This window comes from Phalacrocorax carbo, chromosome 2 (genome assembly GCF_963921805.1).
Source record: "Phalacrocorax carbo chromosome 2, bPhaCar2.1, whole genome shotgun sequence".
NCBI lineage: Eukaryota > Metazoa > Chordata > Aves > Suliformes > Phalacrocoracidae > Phalacrocorax > Phalacrocorax carbo.
The window spans coordinates 38515686-38538791 of NC_087514.1; the positions used below are offsets into that span (position 1 = coordinate 38515686).

The 23106-nt window shown below is 41.1% G+C and overlaps 1 protein-coding gene across 10 annotated transcripts in view; it reads right to left on the reverse strand.

Moving 5' to 3' along the window:
- Nucleotides 1-23106, reverse strand: part of SGK3 (serum/glucocorticoid regulated kinase family member 3) — a 61003-nt gene that overhangs the window by 17346 nt on the left and 20551 nt on the right. For 2 of the 10 annotated variants that reach the window (XM_064442599.1, XM_064442605.1), the window contains exons 2-5: nt 11449-11654; nt 6984-7067; nt 4982-5054; nt 2067-2142 (exon numbers count right to left, since the gene is read on the reverse strand). In XM_064442599.1, the coding sequence (XP_064298669.1) occupies nt 2067-2142; nt 4982-5054; nt 6984-7067; nt 11449-11526 (311 nt within the window). In that variant the 5' untranslated portion in view covers nt 11527-11654. Of the gene's footprint in view, nt 1-2066; nt 2143-4981; nt 5055-6983; nt 7068-11448; nt 11655-12208; nt 17975-18477; nt 18578-18621; nt 18647-18876; nt 19116-19217; nt 19240-19349; nt 19372-19616; nt 19912-23106 lie in introns of those variants that run through there. The other 8 variants (XM_064442600.1, XM_064442606.1, XM_064442607.1 and 5 more) reach the window with 8 other exon arrangements.

Here is a 23106-nt window from a genome sequence, read left to right on the forward strand (position 1 = left end):
TAAGTTATTTTACTTAATATCAAATTTAATTAGCACATTAAAGCAAAACAGTCTAAGAAGTCAAGGGTGTGGACTATCTCTGAAGACTCAGTCACCACATATTCCTTGAGTAGTTTCTAGCAGATTAAAAAAAACAAACACAAACACACACACAAAAACCAACAACACCACACCAAACCAAACAAAAAACCACACACCAACCTAAACAACAAGCAACCACCACGGTCAAAGTTTTGGTATTTCTTCACTAATAGCATTCACTGACAGATTATGTAATTAGTAATTCTATTTGCTGCAACGGAGCACTGCAAAAACTAAAAGCTCACTCCAGAAAAACAAAGTACCTTGCAGTTAGTAAAAGAAAAACAACACAGAAATTACTTTAAAATTAAATGCTTTTGCACTGAATTGTGAATTAAAGGCTTGCTTTTTCTGCCACATAAACCACTGTTACTTTAAGGGTGGGGAGGAGGAGAACAGCACAAGACGAACTTCACTCTCTATTTTGGTTGTATTGTAGAACTACACCTAAATAAGCTTGTTACTCAACACACTTTCAACAGCACCAAACACTTGAAGACCTATTTCTTAATACAGGTTTGAGTTAGTTTTAATGGATCAGACAGGCTAAGTGCCATGTTAAAGAACACAGATTCAGCTACAGATGCATTTGAACATAAAACAATTTTAAAAGCTCACAAAAAAATTAAGAACACAAGTGGATTTGAGGTTTGGCTTTTTTTTTTTTAAGCACACAATTTTGTGACATGCATAAAAAAGGAAAGTACCATTCTCCCTTTGGAGAACAAATATAGTATGTTTTGAGACAAAATATTTTGTACTTGGACACACTGACAACCAAACAGGGGAGGGGATTGTGCTAAATAAAACCAGTGTCCTTCCCTAATGTAACAAAACAGATAAGCTTTCAATAATTAGTTATTTTAAAGTGCTTTCCATCTTTCCCAGAGAATAGCATGACTACAACCACAAACCCTGCAGTATTTGTTCTAGTGGAAAACTATTCCACCGTAGAGACTTTGTTTTGAAATTTTTTCCACTTATCACAAGGAAGTATATATATAAAGCTCCTTTTTTTTTTCCAAAAAAGACAGGAAATACATATTTCAGGTTAACAGGACATTAAATAGTTCGGTTTTTTGGAAAAAAATCATCTCACTGCAAACTGCAGCAATATTCTGTTTGGGATTTTTTTTTTCCCCCGTGGGGAAACTGGTGATTTCACAGGTTGTACAGATAGACTAATTAAACAAAGCATCTGTATACAGTCATTTACTCAACGCTGAAGCCAAATATAGAGCTTTGCCATTTTACTAGTTCCAGTAACATAGAAAGCTGCATGGATTTAGTTTAAACTAATTAGATATAAACTGAAAGAAAAAGGCAGCTTACCCCCCAAGTCAGTCATGCACTTCTAGAAGCACTATCCCCCAGACTTAACTAGACCCAACTCTAGCACATCACCATATCTCATTCATCCCACCGTCCCACACCTGCAGTTCTTCTAACAGAACAGTTTATATGCAAGCTTATTTATTTGCTTTAGGCAGGGCAGCTTGGGTATCCCAAACCACTTAGGCAAGCTCATGAAGCTATATGGTTAACAGGCTTAAAATAAGTTCTGGAGAAGACACATGAACTGCTTTAACAAAAGGATGCAGGCAGTGACTGACTTACTCCCAGAAGGACAATGTAGCAGCAAGTGACAGTAGAGTTTTCAAACAGTAAAGCTATTGGCAAAACAAACGCCTGCCCTACAACAGTGCCAATACCGGAATCTGCACCTCGAACTAAAATCAGTTAAATGCCTGCAAGTTTATTTGTAGATCAGTTTTCAGAAAACAAAGATATCTTTATACTGTTCATCAATCTCTAGATTTTTCCTGAAGGAATGAACAGCCATATTAAAGTTTATTTATTATACTTAAGAGCACTGAACAGGTAGAATGTGTTTTCTGGTTAAAAGTACTTAATCTGCAATTTCATATTTGACATCTCATGTCTTTTATAAGTAGCCCTTATAAAACAGAAATTAAACTACTTACTGGTTGCATAGCTCTGGCTGTCTAACTAAATTCTGAATGAATTCATTCAGTCCTGCTCTTCTCTGTTTAATGAAATCTGAGGGGGGGAGAAAAAAAAAAGATTTATTAGAATGATCAGTCAGCTTGTGAAAGAGACTTATTTTCAATATTTACAGTTTTTTTAGGGCTTGAACAACAGTTAAAGATATTGGTTCACAATTGGTTCTGTATATGAAAATCACAAGCTTAAAACATTCAAGTCAGGTGAGAGAACACGTTTCAGTTTCTGTGCTACGCTACCTGAGAACGGAGAAAGCCAGGTGGATTAAAAGTGCACTGAAGTGTTTCAACAACAGCAGGTAACCACAGTCGGCTAACCTGTGCAGCCTTTGCTGCACGGGTTGAGCCCTTCAGGACCTGATTCCAGTCAGAAAAAAGCCACAGGGAAAACCTGACATCAGTTTCATAAGTCAAGTTTTTACATGAACAGTCCCACCAAGCAGCATATTTCCATAAAATACATATGGCAGTGGGAAAGTTGCACAATTAACCCAGCCAGCAGACACTCAGATGTAACCTTTAAAGATAACTAAATGAAACGGGCGTTTTTTCCATTTTGGACAATCTCTAAAGTAAAAAAAAAAATTTCCTCAGAATCTCCACTCTCAAAGCTCAAAACACGTAGCTTTTCTTTAGCAATATGGAAAGATACACAAGGGACTTGAAACAGAAAGAGCTCTAACAGGAAATAAATTGTAAACCAGAATAATCTTGCTTTTCATTACTCATATCAACAATAATTTGTATGGAAGAAGAATATTTAACTTTGGAATACCTTAAATGTTAATACACATGACTTTCTGTCACATATAGATTACTGACAACTATTAAAATTTTAAAGTGAAATCTAATTTTAATTAAAAGCCGTATTTCAAATATTATGAAAAAATGTTCATATTGTTTCAGGGATGTAAACCCTAAATCCTTGTTAGGTTATTTACTAATCCCAAATTACTGACATCGAACAGGTAGGTACATCTGCATAAAGATGTTATGGGAGTCACCAACATCAGCAGTTTCAGTATGGTGAATGTACAATGCAATCAGCCACACGAAGCCTACAGAGCTGTCCATGCTGTTGAAGGTAAAACATCTGCATCACGTCAGCTCAAATGTATTCTGTAATTTTTCAGTTCTGTATTGTGACTGGTTTCTGTAATTTCCCTCTGCCCCACTTCTGAAGTTAAAACAAGATTAATCTTTAAATAACCTAAGTGAGAATAAAAATGGAGCTTTTAGATAAAAATGTTGTGTTATGACAGTAGTTTTGGTAGACTTTGGGAAAAGGGATATGTATGTTTCACTCTACTGCACTTAGAACTCCAATGCAATAGTAGAATGCTGCATACCCACGCGTGGATTGACAGAAGTAAAATACCTTTCCACCATTGGTAAAGTATGTGACTTATTTCAGAAGCCAGCAGAAACGTTATATCAAAGCTTCAATAAATCAGTGTTAAGATAAAGAATTATGTAAATAAGTATCACGGCTCCATCTCCTCCCTGCCCCCCAGCAAGAAACATCTTGAGAACTATTTAACTTCTCATGCTTCAAGGATTCCAGGATAGTTCACAGAAATTTAAAACAAGTCTGAGGACTTTGTTTTACATACATAGTTTTAATAAAGTTTTAGGTCCCCGTCCCCCCACCCCCATTTGAACTCCAGTTTCCTAAATTTGACTCCAAGAAATGCACCTGTACATTTGGCTGTACAGCAGACCAGACTGCATGACATTACTAGGTCTTCAGCCAGCTCTGAAAACCCCAAGGTCAGAGCAAAGGAAAGAAACTGAAACAATCCAAGAAGTCCCTGTAGACATAATACACGTAGAACTTTTGGCAATCATTTACATCTTCATCAGAAGAGGACACCAGAAACTGGACTTGCATTTCATTATTTTAATAAAAAATAAAAGGGAGTTTCATGTCAGGATCCAGATGACTGTCACTGCCAAAAATTAATTTGTTTGAAACAACCCTCAAAACACCCAAAACAACACATCTAGAAGTTCAGAATCTCTGAATCCATTTGTTCTTCAGCAAAGGAGAAAATGACATGCTTGAAACAGGTGCAGGAGTAGGTGAAACTACAAACACAGCCTGATCATGTCAGCAAGCCAGGGGAGGGTGGGAGGCTCCCCACGACCATCAGGAAAACCCTTAAGTAAAAATCGCCTCAAGGAAGGGTATAAACACACAGAGCAAAAGCCTGGCCTCCCATTTACTTTTTATTTATTCATCGGTGGTGCCACCTAGGTTAACTCAATGCACTTTACAAGTGATTTTCCATTCATATTTTGATGTGGACTATGCAAGCTTAATTGGGACCTATCACTGCTAACTGGATCACAACACGTTGGTATCAGACAGGCTTCTGTAAGTGGAACAACAACAGGAAGAGGTTCGCTTTCATCTAAACAGTACAAGGAAGCACATTTAGATACAGAAGTTCAAAAGCCTTCAGAGAAAATCCTTTAGTTATTTCATGTTTCAGAGAGAGGAAAAAAAAGTCACACAAAAAGTTTAAAATTTATGTTTAGAAGAGTTTGGGTTTTGGCTTTTGCTTTTATAGAAGAGAGATTACACCTGACAGTTCAGAATCTCTCACAATCCTGGACACAGGAGGGTTGGGAGGAGCTATAGCCTTCAGCACAAGGCAGGCACTAGGCCACTGAGCAATACTTTGTTCAAGATCACAAGGTAGAATACCTACCTACGCTAGTTCCTGTTCTTGACTGAAGCATGACTAAACTTTGGTTTAGTCACTGTTTTGAGGACTGGTGTAAAACTCATCTAAGATAGCTTCTCGTAGGCTGGAATAGATCAATTTTCATATAAAAAAACTGACAACATGAGTAACAAGATGATAACTTACCAGGATCAAAATTATCGCCAAATATTCTTTTAGCTGGAATCTTCATGTTCATGGTGGGAAACTGCTTCTTTAGCTGTAAACAAAACACATACAATTAGATCGTGCTTAGACATTGAAGTACCTGGAAATAATTGCATTTTGTTTGTTTTCTGACAAACAGTTTGAACCTCTGATTATTAGTAATTCTGTTTCTCTCTGCCATCTGCTCTACTCATATGCTTAGGGGGAAAAAAAGCAAACCCAAACCAACCTGTACTCAGCTTGTTTGCACCAGTCATACCCTTTTAAATTCAAAGGCCATCTCACTGTAGAAAGCTATCTGCAATATTGGCAAAAATTATTTTCCACTTGCCCCATATTAAAAAAGTAGGCTAGAGTTTCAATGTTGGTTTTATTATCCTCTTTATTGCCTTTCTCCATCAGTTCTCTCTCTCAGGTTTGTTTTTTTTCTTGCCTGCTTACACAGGGATGTACACTTGAGGTTTAAGATGGGTTAGGGATACAGGCCTCCAGGTTTTGCCCAAACCACATTTTTAAAGCTTCAGAAACCACAGGTGGTCCACTCCTAAGTCAAAACTCTAGATAGATGAACAGCCTATTTTACAATACTGCATTTGATAATTTGGTTATATTCCGCACTTGATAAACTGACCAGAAGATTGTGTACAACAGCACTGAATTTATCAAAATAACCTGACAAGAGCCAAGCCTTGGTTGCATTTGCTTCATCTTCAAGCACTCCAGGAAGAGCAACCTTACTCTCATCCTCTTTAAGAGGGTAGTTTTCTAATACAGTAGCTGGCAATTCTTCTTTCCTTAGAAACATCGGTTATCTCTTCCAGTTAACACCACAAATTCTTTTTGGTGTACTATACTGTATGAATTACACAGAATAGAAACTGGACTAAATGTCCTCCCGGTTCCACTTCCCCAGGACCTCCACCTCTACATGCATTAGAAAGACCAGTGACAAAAACCAGCAGAGCAATGCTGATCTGAATAGCAAGACAACACAGCAAAGGCAACAGGATCACCAGCGCTCACTCTGCAGGTATTGAAAACGGGATACTTTGTTTTCACATCACTTGCAAGTCTTTCCCAAGATGCAGGCAAAGCACTAGGTGGTGTATCCGGGTGGGGGGTTTCAGCTCAGACCTTGTGAGACAGCTCCAACCTCAGTGCCTGCACTTGTATACCACTGCCACATATAAATCCACGCACAGTGAGGCAGAAGGGAGAAAAGCCTGACTACTTCCCACAGGGACAATGGAAAAGGAGGCACAGATAAGCAGCTAGTAACCTTTTCTTATGGAATCACAGAGGAATTACTTCTTCGTTTGTTAAAACAAAAATTGTAGGCTCTAAACATGAAGAACTGGAGAAGCGTATGGACGCAGGACACAACAAACTGCACATCTGAGCAAGTATTTGCCTCTCTTGCCCACTATGTCAAAGGGGCAAAATCCTCTTCTAACAACGAACCCAAGAAATCCATACTCAGTCGCTGAAGAGGCCTATTTTATTTGGACCACTGCCACAAAATTTGGCTATGAAACTGCAGGTAGCAACTGCCATGACTGACTTACCAGAAAGTTTATATTGAGAAACAAGGATTTGTTTATTACTTTCAGTACTTCAAAGTAAAACACTTGTTTTAAGATAAATTTATCTATCCAGATGTTTTAAGTTTTGCAGTGATTTTTACCATCACAAACATGCATATTTCAGATGTTTTGACAACCAGTGAATTGGAAGTTTCTCTCATTACGCTAGGATCCCAAGCAACAATAGAACAAAAGCGACAAATAAGTGGGTTTTGAGTTTGAAATTCAAACAAACCAAGTTTAAAAACCCCACCCTGTCATTTTCTTTAAACAGGCTCCTATGGTCATTGAATATTGACTCAACTCCTCAATGAGGGAATTAACTCCGACCATAATGCTGCAAACAAGTGTTACTCTGTGCTATTCTGGCATGATTTCGTAGCTTGCCTTTTGCTTACCGTATTGTAGAGTTTATCAAACTCTGCATATCGTCTCAAGACAAACCATTCATTTCTGCCAACTGAGACCAACACTTTGTAAACCTGTAGTAACAAAGATAAGGTTATTGCCAACAGCAAAGTTTAGTAAAACCTCACAGGTTTAGACCTGTGGTGGAAATAAGGGCAGGCTGCTAAACGTATTGTGTAAATGTACTTCTTGAGCTATGTATTTCTTACAGCTGTCACACAGACATCAATACAAATGATTAAAAGAACAATTAGAAGAGTCTGGTATTTTACAGTAGTTTTTGTTTACCTGGTGTTTAAGCTGATTTAATGCAGTTTCATAAATTAGTTCATACCCAACAAGAACACCTGGCCATCAGACGGTCGTCTATAAAAAAATCGCTATGAAATCTGTTAACAACTTGATAATCCATAATAAACACTATCATTAAGGAAATAAAGCACTTAAATACTGAAGACTGCCTTCACCAAAACCTAAAGAGAAAGCACATATGGAAGGCAGTTATAAAGATAGCTGTTCCTTGCAACATCTTGAATACATATTTTAGTCAGGATCCTGGCAGATGACAAAATCATTCAAGGGGGAAAAAACACTGCTGTGGCTGAAATACAGGACAGGGTACATAATACACAGCACTGGGATCAAGGGAGGCGTAGCTGGAACCTACTGCGCAGTTCTGGCCATTCAAATCCCATGGCAGAAGAGTACTCCAGTAACTAGACAAATTATCAGTCCCTGGCTTCATAAATCTGGTTGACAGCTGAGTTTCCAGCATGCTTCTCCTGTCTCTTACACAACTAGTTGACCTCCCTTCTCCACCTTCTACTTCCAGAAGGAGCCTAGCTATTCCTTCAGGGGAGAAGATGCGCACAGCAAGGAAACGAGTGCAGAAGGCTGCTAATTCCTGATGTAGAAAACTGTACCAATGCCCCAGTCTCCCCTCCATCCTGCAAAAGCAGCTCACTTCTCTCTTTTCAACTCCCTCAGTGGAAGTGGCAGCAACTGCCATCAGTTCTTAGCCTGAGAATTGCATTCATGCTACGGTAACTGCCCAAATAAGCTGCTCTCAGTCTTCCCCAGGGAACACAGGGGGCTGGATAGAAGCATCCACAAGGATGCTGATGAGACTCGACTTAGAGAACTAGCTTACCCTTATACTGCTAAACAAGCAGTAGCATAAAACCTAGCTACACACCATCTAGAGCCTCCCTAGACCATAAACAGCAAAAGCCTCAGCTGCAATACTTAACTACTCTTCTCCTTACCTAGGTATCTTATACAGCAATCTAGTCCTGCAAATAATGCTCAAACATACATCATCTTCACTCCCCATGACTGCATGGCAGATCAATGCCAACAAGCTTAAGAAGCAGGCCATGGACAACTTCTTAAATTATCAGGGCAAAACGCACAGACTGCAAAGTGCACAACTGAGCATAACTTAGGATACATGATGATAGTCACCTCCTTGTCAACCTCAAGATTAAAAACAGTTTTGTTCTGGGAGTAGCTAGCTGCAGAACAATGACACAGACCACCTTCTTTACAGAAGACAACACAGAAAACCCCCAAAACCATACGAGGTCATCCAGTTTACACCATCACTGAAGTGCTTGCATACCCTACAAAGTAGAAACTGCAAATTCAACAGTTACAGAAGCACTGAATGGTTAAGAACACATATGATATCTACAAAGAATCTGGTAAAACCCCAAAACATACTATGTCTTTGGGCTGTATTACTACTACCAGCTACATCTATCTAATGATTTAGAGATGTGTGCAATGCCTGTTTCTAGAAAGACCGGGGGGGACAGGGAGGAATCTAGCCTTACTTAGATAATAACCTTAACAAGTCTAATTACTCCTAAACCAAAACTAGTCTTAGAAAACTCCTAAAAAATAGATAAGATGCATCCACACCTTCTAATATGTGGATAGATAATACAAAGCTTTGAGAAAGGGAAAAGAAAAAGAAACAAAACTGAAAACATCACACAGCCATCACTATAAACTATCTTCCCAGATACAGGTAGGGTCCAGCTATTTCTGGATGTGATACATTTCTTCATGGAAGAAGTCACTGAAATTAAAAGGCTTCAACTCTGGGTAGCTTATGCTTCTGGATTAAATAATCCATTTGCATTAAGGTAAGTAAAAAGGTAGGCAGTTTTCCAATTTCAAGAGAGCAAGCATTGAAAAAGTAAGGAAACTGTTTAGTAAGCATCAACAAAATAAACAACTCCACAATTTCCACCGGGTTGGGGATTAGTATTATACATCACAGGTCTGAAACAAAGTTTCCAGATTTAATCAGACAAACACCACCCTTGAAAGAGATCTCTTAAACCTGATTGGGGTGTGAGGGGAGGCAAGAGAACAAGTCAGAAGAGAAAATTAAGCCTCAGACATCAAACACAGGGATAGAAGCGAGAAATCCAAAACAAAGCTATTTGGCCAAACAGGCAAAAGAAAGTGGCCCACTATACAGCAAGGACAGTAGCAATTAATATAGTCTAGATATAGTCCAAAACAAGCAAGTGTTTTGCTCTTTTTATGAAGAAAGTGAATGCTGAATCTTTAGAAAAAGGCAGGACAGTGAACTAGAGTTAATATACATAGAAGCTAGTTACCACAGATTAAGTGGAAGCAAAAAACCTTCCTTGCCAGAATGCCTAAAAAAATCAAACATGAAGCTATTAGTGAAGAAAAAAAATATCAGTAGTAAATATATTAAATGTATGCAGTATTTAACAAAAACTGATCAAATATTCAATAAAAGCCTATGAAAATGCTCACGAGAAATCGAGTTCATTTCCAAAGACAAAACTGAAAAGCTTGATTCATTTATCAGAATGAGGACTGCACAGAGACAAGATTGTTTTTAAAAATGCTTCGTCAGGTCAAGTGCAAGGGGAAAAAGAAGAGCTAGTAAAAGCAAAGTTGCACATACTTGTCTTGTTTCAGTGCCAGCATTAAGCAAGCCGCTGTAAAGTTTGAGCTGCAATTCATAGTTTCTATTCAGTCCAGTAAGATTCTAGAATAGTCTCAGAAGCAGTAGTGGTATATACTATAGGTAATGGTAAGGTGAAGATTATACAAAATAGTCACCTGAATGTTTCCTAGCCTTTATCACTTTAACCTTTTCTTTTACCCTAAGGTTCTTACTGCTCTTTATAGAAATGGCACTAACATGGCTATCAGAAACAGACATCTATACCTGCCATAAATTTGTTAAGAACTGTTTGTCCCCACACCCCTCTCTCACTCCCCTCCAAAAGCAGTACTGACAGGCTCCAGTCATTACAACGCAGCTACAAAAGAGGAGACAGAGTAAAAGCACTGGTACACACATGCTGGAATTCACAGTTCCTCCCATGAAGTTTAGCCTGACCCTCATTTCTGTTACCAAATCCTAAAATTCATGTGATAATACTCAAAAGCTTGGTTGTGAAAACCAGTTCTTGTCAAGCTGCTAATTGATGGAGAAAGCAGAAGCCACCAAGAGAAAGTACCTCCACACAGTGCAAGCTGGGTTGGATTCCTTTCCCCCCCCACCCTTAACCACCAGTTTCTGAAGTTTCCTACTCTTACTTGTACAGCTTTCTAGAGGGCACGCCCAAAGAAAATGCCTTTAAGTTGCTATGGTTGTCACACAGATCTTCAGGTAAAATGACCTGGAAACCACAACACTAGTATGTACCAGTACGTACCATAAATGTACCACACTGGCACTTTTAGCAGCAGGACTGCCAGCACTGACAGAACAAAACAAACCTGTTTTGCTCAAGTTTAGACTTTTATGAAGTTTTGCCTGCTCATTTGAGTTTCACATGCATGCAGCAGTTTTAAGTATTAGTAAAGTTCTCTTTTGCTTGCCCCCTTTACCAGCACGTTCCTTCCCCAAATTATGTCTTGATACACTTGTAGAATCAAATAGCATTATTCTTCTCTGAGGAAAGGAGGTGAAGAGGAAAGATAGATATCTAACTCAAAAGTAAATCTTTGTTTTGTTGTATGCTCCAGACAGCAATTCAGTCTAAGGGTGTCTGCATTCCACAGCTGAGGAGTGACTAAGTCAGTCAAAAAAAGCTGAGAGGAAGTTGCATAAGAGCAATGAAATAGTTTGAGCTTTTTAAAGGAAGTATGATGCTGTCTTTATGTCCCAGCATATATGTAAGCAAAACAAAAATCCATGCCGCACTGTTTTTCAGTATGCAATGCAAACCATTCCCCCACAGAATGGGAAGACTTTACTTCCAGAAAGCAAGTCAAATTGGGAGGCCAAAAAAGAAAGAGGGAAGGGAACAACAAGGAGTGAAAATACAAACAGGATAGGGGAAAAAAAAAAACAACACAAAAAAACAACTCATAGGTATTAGAATCAGAAAACAAGAAGGAAGACAGAGAAAAGGTCTTTCAAAAATTTGGTGGTTTATACTCTTACATACTTACAGTAAATCTCTTTTTCTTCTCTCTGTGTTCATCAGAGCTGGGAATGCTAACACTTGGGCAGCTTTCTTTGAGATCCATTGTGTGTCGTCTTTTGAAAAATTGGTTCCAGGACCCTGCTTTGGGTGTTGCAATCAGAAGATATCTTCAACGGTATTGATCTAACATATGCAGCTTTTCTTGAGAAAACGTGAATTCCATGCTGTAATCTTAAAGTAAATATAAAGGGAAAATTAAGTACAGGAACACTTACCTCAGTGCTAAAACCTGTGTGACAAGAACTTTTCCTGGCAGGTAATGCACTTTACTACGCACATATACAGCCATTATCATTATGATTTTGCAAACTGTTTCAGGCTTGTGGTCCTTTGTTGTTTCACTGAAATCACTCACATTCTCTGAAGACACTAACACACCCAAAATATCACCAAGTTGCATATATGTACTGGAAACAGATTTGGGCCCACTACAGACAATACTTTGAAGGAACAAAGACAGAGCACGGAGACATAATTAAAGATGACAACCTGGTATCAGACATCTGAGAAAAGCCAGTAACATGTACATTCAGAACAGTTTATTTCAAAGACAAAGGTTTTCAACTGCTTGAGTATGTACCAGAGGGCATTTCAGATTTGTCAGAACATGCTGAGTATATTTAATTATCACATCAGAGATGAAAGATGACATGAGAAAAAGTAATTTTTCATGTGAATTTTAGAGAGGGACACAGGCAGCATCATGTGTCTGTCTGAGTATTTACCTTCTCTGTCCCCCCTTCCCCATACTTGGCATACTTTGTGTTTAGCAGAACAGTAAGGTCGTCCATTCCGTTCAGCAGAACAGTTAGCTTCCTTGCAGAACTTGAGAAGGGCACAAGACAAGAGAGAGGATAAAGCCATCAAAAAGGCAGAGAGCTTAGTATTAACCTGATGCCTCTTTGCTCACTGAGGGACAGTATTCCCCACATCCGCCTTGAACACAAGCCAAATGTTTACTGGACCCCACTGCAAACAGCAGGAACTTCAGCACTGCCTAAGAGCAGCTGAAATTGATGCTACATAGCTACAACTCTCTGTTTGGGCCTGCAGGGAATGCAGCAGAGCTTTTAGAACACTGTGTGTCTGACCAACTTACAAACATGAGAAGAATGTTTTAGAAATAGGAGACCTCAGTTCTCTTCAAAACACCCAGAGGAAAAAGGAGCATCCAGTTCAACATCTAACTCCCTATTTTCTTAAAACAGGGAAGTCTAAAAGTGAACTGTATATTTCATATCATAATTTCCAAATAGCACAAATGAATCCAATGCAATTCTGCTATTAGAGAGACACCCATATTTATGTTGGCACAAAGGCAAAAGTCCCTGGAATCCAGTGAAAAGATTTGTTCTTGATACCCAAACTAGTCTCAGTCAGTCAGTTGTCTATTTTTCTTGTTCTCAAAAGCCAGATCTCTGGTTCAAACTTCATGTTATTATTCTTCCTGTAGCCATTTAAAATTAAGTCATTTCAAAGATGTGTCTGGTGACTTTAAACAAAAAAAAGTGTGTTTGAAACCACTATAATTACAGATGAGCGATAGATCACCCATACTGCAACATATTAGGGAATTATTTTTAGTTACATCTGCATTTACCTTAATTTGATTGTTCCCTACTTCACTGATTAGGTAGTTACAGGGTTGAGCAGGGTTAACCTTCCCCCGTCTTTATTTTTAGCACAGTTCATCCAAGCCAGTTACGCAGACTCTAAGTTTCTCTTTTCCTTTGGCAAGCCACTGGTAAAAGCTTTATTACAAGGCTCAGTTCCCATTTTCCATGATTTTATACTAGCACGGGATTAAGACTGTCCTTCACCCATTGCCACACCCAAAAATTAAGATCTGTGCTCTTCTCCATCACAAGAGGTCCACTAAAATAGTCAACAGGCACCACTTTCAGTAAGTGTTTCGCTAAGCTTAGACTTTACTAAGCACCTGTGCCTATCCTTAGGCACTTGAGGTCCAGCACAAGAAATGGAGCACGGGTACCTGTGTTCATCCTGCTCATGACAGAAAAACAAAGCAAGCTTTAAAAATGGATTAGGTGTTCCCTGACTAATATAACTGTCTTTCTCTTCTTGTAAACTGACATTCATTACAGAGCTTCCTAACATGCTTGCACGCATTCTCACAATATAGGCTGTGCTTCTCTCACCCCTTTCGTTTTTTATTCTTGGTGTCCTAGCTTTAAATACCAGTACAGGAGCACTATGGATTAAAGGCCGCAGTCCAAAGAACATCACTTGGAAGACTGAGCTTTATTCCAGATCTGAGGTTGAAAGATCTACAGCAAACAAAAGGAGGAAGTGTCACCCAGATTAATTCAGGAAGAGTTTATTCATCTTACTGGGGAGAAAAAGAATAACTCATCTGATAAGATGAAACTGCAACGTTCCTATTTCTTTCTTTAAGCTGCCTAGATCACTGGCTGTGATAGTTTTCCTTCCCTGAGGCATCTCCTCTGTGTTGTGCCTGGGTCACCAACACTAAGCTGAACTGACAAACTCGGAAGAAATGCATTATCAGTTTGCCACTGAGCTCCAGAGGATCAGAGGTTTCTTTCAATTTCTGCTTGCCATAAGTCTATCAGCTCTTGAGAGCTTCTTATATCTGAACTGTAGGTCTGACTATAGAAATAGGGATAGATTTGTTTTAATCTTTTGCCATGCTGCCATTTAGGAACACAGCTGTAGTTTTAGTAGCAGGTAAAACCACTAATGCTGTGGTAACTACATGAAGTGATAACAGACAGCAAACAGTAGAGACATATTTTCATCCACAGCTTCAAAAGTGCAAACTGTAGTGTCTTGAGGGTTGCCAGATATGAGTGAATTTAACAGATACTGTCAGCTGAGAAGTCTCTGTCTCTGGTTATAGCTTTTCCTGTAACCAAGAATAAGCATCCCCTGGCCTCAAGTTTGATAACAGACACAAAGGAGAAGGAACTTTAGAAAACTAGGTAGCAAAATAAATACCCCTTAAATCATACTTGAGCACTACTGAAAAAGCGTGTACATAATGCAAGTCAGGTTAACCCTGAGACCAGTGCTGTCCAGACACAGCTAAAACTTTTAAGTTGCTACAGTATCTAGGCCTGGAACAGGGGAAGGCACAGACAAATGCAATAGAGGAGAACCGAAGTCACCCGTCCTCCTGGCAGAGTTTCAAGCCTATCAGCAGCTACACTGTTTTCTCCATGGTGGCTGTCAAAAAGCAAGCAGTATTTTCACCATTTCCTGCATTAAGCCACAATAATGCCAAATTTCAGGTTGACTCCTGTCTCTGTTGAAGTAAGAGCACACCAATTACAGGACACTGACACTACGAGAACATAGATATATCTGCTATACCCACAAATGAAGAATTTCCTGAATGCCTTACAATAAAATATTTTGTGCAACCTCATAATAGCTACATGCAACAGGCAAACATTATGTAGTTTAGTGGTACGTGGCAACCTCCTTTTACTCCTTTCTGCATAAGCTAGGCTCAAACTGTATTAGAAAAGGTTCCTGAAGTTTAATCAGGTTGTTTTATTCTGTACTGAAACTTTTTTTTTTTAAATTATAATGACCTGTAGATGATACCACTGCATAACCAAACACCTTTTTCTGGGTGCTTATGAGTCAATCTCTACCAAGAACATTCAGAACTAGATTAGGAAGCTGAGTCCTCACCTGCTGGGTGAGTACTCTCGAGCTGTAACCAAATTCCCTTAAATGCCTCTAATGCCAGCGCAACTCAGCTATCCTACTCACTCCAGCTCTTTGAGTAATACAAGGGAAGCAGAAACAAGAACAGTCAAAAAACCTGAAAGACAGTCTCCCTGCAAGCACACCTGGGAGAATCACCAGGACCCATACTCGCTCACTGGAACAGAACCGCCATTTCCCTATACACTAATCATCCACCTAGGAAGACTGATTCTAGGGCTGAGCCACCAGTAAAACCAACAGCTGAAAATCCCACCTGAGTGATTCCAATTACAGAAGAAACCTGCATATGCAGAAACAGAAAGCCAGATACAGGAGACAGCCCTATTATTTGCTACAAACATTATTCTATTTCCTCTTAGAGAAAGTATCATCTTTGGCATACTTTTCATCACTACCTCAGTCTTCTCTGCAAATATCCTGATAATGACTCAACATATCACTGAACATTACACAATCTTTGAGAAAGCCCAGAAAGTAAACTTTTTCTCAACTGTTGTATGATGAAACAGACGGTCCCACTCTCTTGTTACCAGACAGGCAGCTGACACACAGGAAATGGGAGACAAGATATTCAGAACCCAGTGCAACAGAAATACAGGATGAGGAGAGCTCGGGATTGTAGGAGAAGTCACATGCCTCAGGAAGAGTCAAAAGCAAAACACAGAGCACTAAACTGTGAAGAGAGATGGATGACCAGAAACTGTTGAATAACTAGGTTCTGAAGAAAACAGGTTTCACGTAGGCCTGCACATAAATACCACATACATATGGTTTTTAATATGAGAACACTAAACACCAGTGAAGACCTCTAGAAATATTACAGCTGAAGAAAAAGGAAAGCACTAACCAAGATAGTCTGGCAATCCTTGGCTTATCTCCACACTCCCTTCTAACTACAACTGGAGAGGAGAATTGAGAATTCAGCCATTGGTATAAAGGAAAAAGCTTGCTCTCTTGTTTACACACCCACTCACTACCTTGAATTTTTTAAAACCTTTTGTATCACCACTATGGAAAGCAAACCACTACTCTGCAGCAATGTGGGCAAAGTCCAATTCAACTGATTCTTTCTACTTGTAGAAATGGATGGCAGGTAAAGTGAAACCTCAACCAAGGGAAAGAAATAAGAAACACTTTTTTTTTGTCTCTGTCAAATTTACGTGAAGTCAGGCAAACATTTACTTCCCACAATTCTACTGCACCCAAGAACATCCCATCTGCCCCACCTCCCAAAATAAGCTCCAGTAAATTAATCTAACTGGAATATAACAAGATTCATGGACTGGACTGGATCTATTTGCATCCATGTTTATCACGTGACAGAACACAGGTTCTTTGCCATGGTCAGCAAACCCTGAGTAATAAAATGGGTCTAAAGAACAAATACTGCCAATAAAAGGCAAATGTCTTTTATTCCTGAACACAGGTCCGTCATAATTTCACCTTTAGCCATGTCCATAGTATCTGGAAATGTCACTATGGGCCTCAGATGGTACGACTGACACAAACATCAGAGCATTACACTTGCTACCTGCACATTCCTTGGCGCACTTCCTCAGCCCTCCTACACACCAGGTCCAATTAAAGTTAAATGTAGATGCCTAAGGATAGCACCGATCAAAAGTTGTAGCAACAGCACTGTAAGCTACTTTCAAGAGGTCTTACAGACAGCCGATACTGGCCACTTGCAACGTAGTCAGTTCTACGTAAGAGGGCAGTCAGGCTTCAGTAAACACAAAGCAAATAATCCCAGCCTCATTTTGCCCCTCTTGAAGAGGAGTAAGCAAGAAAACCCTGAACTTCAATTCCAGATATACTGCCCGTTATTTTCTATAACCTTCAACAGAAGTCACTAACTGTTCTCCCTCAGTTTCACTACGTAAATGCAAGACAATTCTGACCTACTTAAGACTAATGTTATTGCTAATGCATCAAACATGGAGAAAATTACTGGATTTTGTGTACTGTAATTGGCAAAAGGGTAAAATCCATACAACAGAATATATCTAGATTTTAAAATAACGAAATATGTAAACCCAAGCTACAGCTCACGACCCAGAAAACACACTTTTGAAGTCTGTGCTTTACAGATTTCATGGCTGCCTAGAACCATAAAGCTGTTGGATAATGAAAAGGCAACAACTTATAATATATTAAGAGGCAACTAAGAGAAAGAGCATACAGCAACATCCAAACAGCATGCCCAGTTCACCACCACTTGATTCCTCGCGTTCCATCAGTGCAACTACAGCTATTATTTCAAGTCTATTCTTCAAGGACAGTTTACAAACTCTTGCAGGTAAGAGCATACGTTGACCTCTCACATATTTCAGTGCTGCACAGAGAATAAGACGGTGTTGCAATTCTATAAGGATTCAGAGAACAGTTGTTTATGCATGTATAACAGAATTTGGTGCAGTAACTTCAGATGTGGTGAGGCTGTAATTTACAATCAAAGATGGACATTAAGGTTGGAAAGCAAATTTAACACAATTGACCATCATCATGCAACCACTAGTCACAGCTTCTTCAGCTTTAAAATTATAGAGTTTGTTAAAACAACCAGGACTTCTCACTAACAGGCAAGTTTCTCACTTAAACAAGGATCTCCAATACCTGCTGTATTTCTGACCTAATCGAGTATCTCAAAGTATCTTTTAAGAAATAGGTCAGTTTTCTAGCTTTAAGTTATTAGAAATACCAAGTACAGAGACTACCTTGACAATATTAAGTGAACTTTCCAAAATGCTTTCCAAAAGCTAGTAACATTTTTTTCTGAAATTTAAAGTATCTTAAAGCCTTCATAAAACACTCCTCCATACACACCTCCCTTTTTTAATCATCAGTTTATACTACAGTCATCGAGGAGCCTGATGGGCAGGTGAAAACTAGAAAAAAAAAACAAAACAAACAAAAAAAGAACTATATTTAGACACTCAGACTGAAGCAAGAGTAACATTAAAAGAACCCAAAATAGAATAACAGCAGCCTTTAAAAACACAGATTAATTATGCACGAGTATACGAACACACTTAATATATGTTTGAAAGGAGTTATATAAAAAAAATTAGCTACGAGGATATTACAGCAAGTGATATTCACAGAAATCTTCAGTGCCAAATAACTGGAAGAATCATAACGGCATTCAAGTGACATAACTGCGTTGAAATGAAATGCAGTACCAGCACGAAAACGTATCTCACGTTTAAAGGGGAATAAGAAATGAATATTCCATGCTGCAAAACTACTGCGCATCTAGAAGTGGAACACTTACACCTTGAAAAGCTGCTAGAGAAGAAAAATTCACAAAAATATTAAATTAAAAAAAAAAAGGACGAGCTGTCAAAACAGCTTAAGCCTTAATACTTGACAGCTGCCTTTTAATTCACCTCCACAAAATTAAACTCCTCAAGGGTACCTGAGTCCCTACAGGACAGCATTACTCAAAAAAGCTTTAGTTTTCCAAGGGCGAGACCCCGGCGGTGCTTCCCCCCACCCCGGTTCGCTGCGCTCCTGCAGGACAGCAGCCGCCTCCCGGCTGCAAGGCACGGGCAGAGCGCCCGGGCGGGCCCCTCCTCCCAGCGCGGGCACAGGAGCCCGCCGGGCCGGGCCAGGCCGGGCCGGGCCGGGCCCCCGGCTCCGCCGCCCCTCCCCGAGCTCGGGAGCCGCTCACCTTCGCCCCGACAACTATTCCTCAGCTCCCCGATTCCTCGGAAGTTACAAATGCCTCACATTCCCGGTCCGGCGGCGGCGCCGCTCGGCTGCCGCCGCCCGCCGCTCCCCCGCGCCTCCATCGCCTGCCCGCCGGCGCCGCGCTGCTCCGCGCCCGCCCCCGGAACCCCGCGGGCCCACGCACACGCGGGGCCCAACGGCGAGAAAAGGCGAAAGGCGGCTCCACCCAGGAGAGGCGGCCGCCGCCGCCGCCGCGGGAAGAGCGCCCGGCAGGCCCCGCCGCGCTGTGCCGCGCCTCACCGCAGTGCCGAGCGGCCCCCCTCCGCCCACGCACGCACCCACCCCACGCGTGTCGCGGCCGCTCCGGGGGGGGGGGCGGGGAACACTAACACCCCCCCCCCCCCCCCCATTAACTGCCTCCCAGGGAGAACGACCTCGGGGGAGGTGCGTGCCCGGGCCCGCGCGTGGCCTCACCCACGGACACGCCCGCGGGGCCAGCGCCCGGTCCGCGGCCCCCCTCCCGCGCCCCTCCGCCCCCGCGGCGCCAGGCCGGGCGTGGGGCGGCCCCGGCTGCCCGCCCGCCGCCCCCGGGTCCTGCGCAGGGCACGGGGCCCGTCCCGCCCGGGCTGCAGGCTGGGACCGGAGGCGAGGCTTCCCCCACCCTCTTTTTTCTTTTTTTTATTTTTTAATAAAAACCCCAGAACTTAATTTTTTTTTTTTTGGTCTTCCCATTTTACTTACAAGTTCCCACTTTTCCCCGTCCCCGCTGCTGTTTCAGTCCCCGGGGGATGCTCCTGCTGGGCGGCTCCCCACAGAAACGCCTGAAAATCAGCCCCAGTGAAGCTGCCGCTCCGGTAAAAATAACAATAAAGCCCATGACTGCACACAAGAGGGGTTTCGGTTTAACTCTTCAGGGAGTTTAAGGGTGGCCACAACCCACTGGCGAGGCCACCGTTAAAGCAACTGGCTGCTGCAATGAAATTACATTTCATGGGTCACATACATTCACGTAGCACACAAATAATCCCTCCTCTTCTGCATGTGCAGAAGGAATAACACAGGAAAACAAGATAGGATTGTGTAATGTCTAGCACTATTTAGGGAAACATTTCTGCACTTTCTGAAATTAGAGGGTAAGTTCAATAGCCCAGTTAAAATTCAACTAGACCTCTTAAAACAAAGTGTAACTTGGTAAGTTTTTCCTGAGCAGGTTGAGGCCATGAAACAGCTATAAAAATACAGATTCCAGAAGAAAAGCTCTTTCAATGGCAGTATCACTTCCACTTTATTTTGTTAGCTAGAGCTAAAGTGCAGGACAGCCAGGAATCAGCATGGCCTCAGTTTAACAGAACAGACCACTGCACCCATCAAGCTAAAACCCTGTGTTTATTGAGGATCTGCCCTGGGTCTCTAAACGTATATGTTCATCATTCAGACAAGGCTTAGGAGGCAAAGAATATCTAATGCATATGGTGACACTCGGAATGAGGTAAAAGCCTATGCCATTTTAGCTTCCTCCACATAATACCTGAAATGATTCTTGGGATTTCAACAGCCGTGTAAAGAATGAGCAAGCATAACAACACCATGGCCCGTGCCACTGTCTTTGCCAATGTAACACCTAGGTGCCCTCAAAACCGGACAGGTTTTCATCAGGAAATTGTGCTATTGATTATGGAGAAGCTCCACGTTCTACAAGCGTGTCTTTACAAGACTTGCATTTGGGCCTGATGAGACGTGATGACGATGCTCATTCCAACAGTTGCAGGTATTGGCAAGTATCTGGCAAACAGTGATTCGGGAGATCCTGTTCCTGGACGCTCCTGCTGCAGAAGTACTCCTGTATAATACTACACTCGCGTCAGACACAGAGTCATCCAAGCACTTTCCAAAAACAAACCAGAGAAACAGCCTGGCATTACACAAAGTGCATGGGTGTTTTGATTAGCGCGTTGTAACTGTGTTCACACAAGCTACAAGTCAACTGGATCACAAGCTTCCGTTTCAGTGGAGTCCGCACAGGAAGAAATAAGGAATTTTCCCATCCTAACATGCCCTTTCCTCATCTTTGCAGTTTCGTATTTTTGGGTAGGCACTGCTACATCCAGAGTCCATTGCTGCGTTGCAGCAACAGCCACCTTGTTCTTGTTCAGACCGGGCAAGGTATTTGCCCTACGTTCATCGAGAGGTTTTAAAGAAACTGTTAGCACTTCTCACTGTGGAACCCAGAGCTTTTGAACTACAGTCAGTTAAAATAACTGGTTGGCAAATAACTTAATCAGGTAATCTGTACTCAAGAGTTATTTTACTTTACAGTTGTTTATCAGTGTTCATCTTCCGTCTGGTTGATAGTTCTCAGTTAATCATTTACTTGTCAGCAGATCAGTTGAATGGAGCCACTGGCCTGATTTACAGTAAGCAGAGGGGCCTCAGCCCAGGAAAGGAGAGGATGACCCTGACCTAGAGATAATTTAACTCTGACTACATGGTCACACAGTCTAAGCCCTAAACCTTTGAATAAAGACCAGCTATTTGTCCTTCCTCACGGTTCAAAACTCCCTGAAGACTGGGCTGTCAACCAGTTAATTTTATGCAGTTCCTCTCACTACTCTGGAGCTATGCTCAGCCTTAAGTAATTAGAGAGCAACAATGTGTTCCGTATCCTTAAACTGTAATTTGCCCGAATGAATTCCACAGCACGTTCGTCTGCCTAGTGCATCATACCATGCAAAACACTGTGAAGGTCCTAAAATTTAAATAAACCCTAATTTACAGATTTGCTTGATGAGCTTTTAAAGGCTGATATTCTAATGTCAATGTGGATACCTGGTGGTTAACTGCATAGCACACACAGAAACACACGGAACTCGACTTGCCTTTTACGAGAAGTTAAAGGTCAGCATTCACTCTGGCACTTTTGTCCCCAGGAACTCCCTTGCACTCCCCATTTTTATCTCCCGGGCAAGTAATACAAAGAATCTCACTTCCACTGCTTTGCAGTACTTTACTCCTTAAGAACGTTACAACTCTATGTACTGTGCTGTCATCCCAAGTATTTAAAGTCTTTGTTGAAGAACACCCGTGACTGAGTGGTTGGGGTGGAAAAGAAGGGAAGAGAAATGAGGACCCATCTCAACCCCCTGCAAATGCAAGAGGCGACAGAAATGCAGGGTACTTTCCACATTTATCCAAGCCTAGTATGACAGGTAGCAATAATCTCAACTATTAGGTCCTGTGTTTACTGAAAATGTCCTTAAATTAGTATGAAAACCTTGCCCCTGACCAAAGATCAAAAGTCTAATTTTACAACCTCAAGAGAACTATATAGGTAAAAATACAGTATGAAAAACCATTGTAAGACAAAGACAAGCAGGAATGCAGAAGACTTGTTTAAACATAGCCAGGAGCTCTGCTAGTGAACGCTGTTCCGCATGTATATTCTGTGGTAGTTCAGTATATATTCAAATATTCACGCAACAAGCACAGCCCAAACCTCTTCAGAAGCACAGTCCCATATTTTTAGTTACTACTAAAACATGGTGGATCAATTGAGTAACACCTCGAAACCATCACTATCAGCTTCAAACACCAACATCACCGATTTCAGTCTCGGTTCCTGCACCTTCAAAAGAGTACCTTATCACTTTTAACACCAAGCTTTCTATCCTACTCCTCACGCTCAGGGATAACACAACCAAATGCACGTCTGTTTAAAACCCTCCAAAAGGAAGTGATCTTTTAAGGAATTGTTGTTACCCTTTAGCCTATAAACTTAGACTTCACTCGGGAAACAACCACTGGCCGTTCTAGTGAACTTCACACGTGCCAAAGAACCCAGCTCCAAGCAGACTGTATCCATCTACGCAGCACTGAGCAGTCTGGGGACATCACCTTCTGGAAAGCCTCAGGGTGCAATGGATGGGCCTCAGAATGACACAGGCACAGCAACTCAGGGCAAATATTGTCTAACACCCCGGATGGATTCTGGCAGCCACAAAAGCTCCATAAAATGTATGAAGACAGATACGTACCCACCCTTTTCTATCAATTACTCTCACACTGCTTCCCAGCTTCTTGTTTGGATACACCTAATTAATCATGTTCATAGCCCACTGCCTGCTTAGGAAGAAGGCTTTGAAGGGGTTTGGGACTGGGCCAGCTGGAACCAGGCATTCAGTGCTGCAAAGCATGACACCCAGGACTCACATACTACAGAAAACACTCTTCTGAT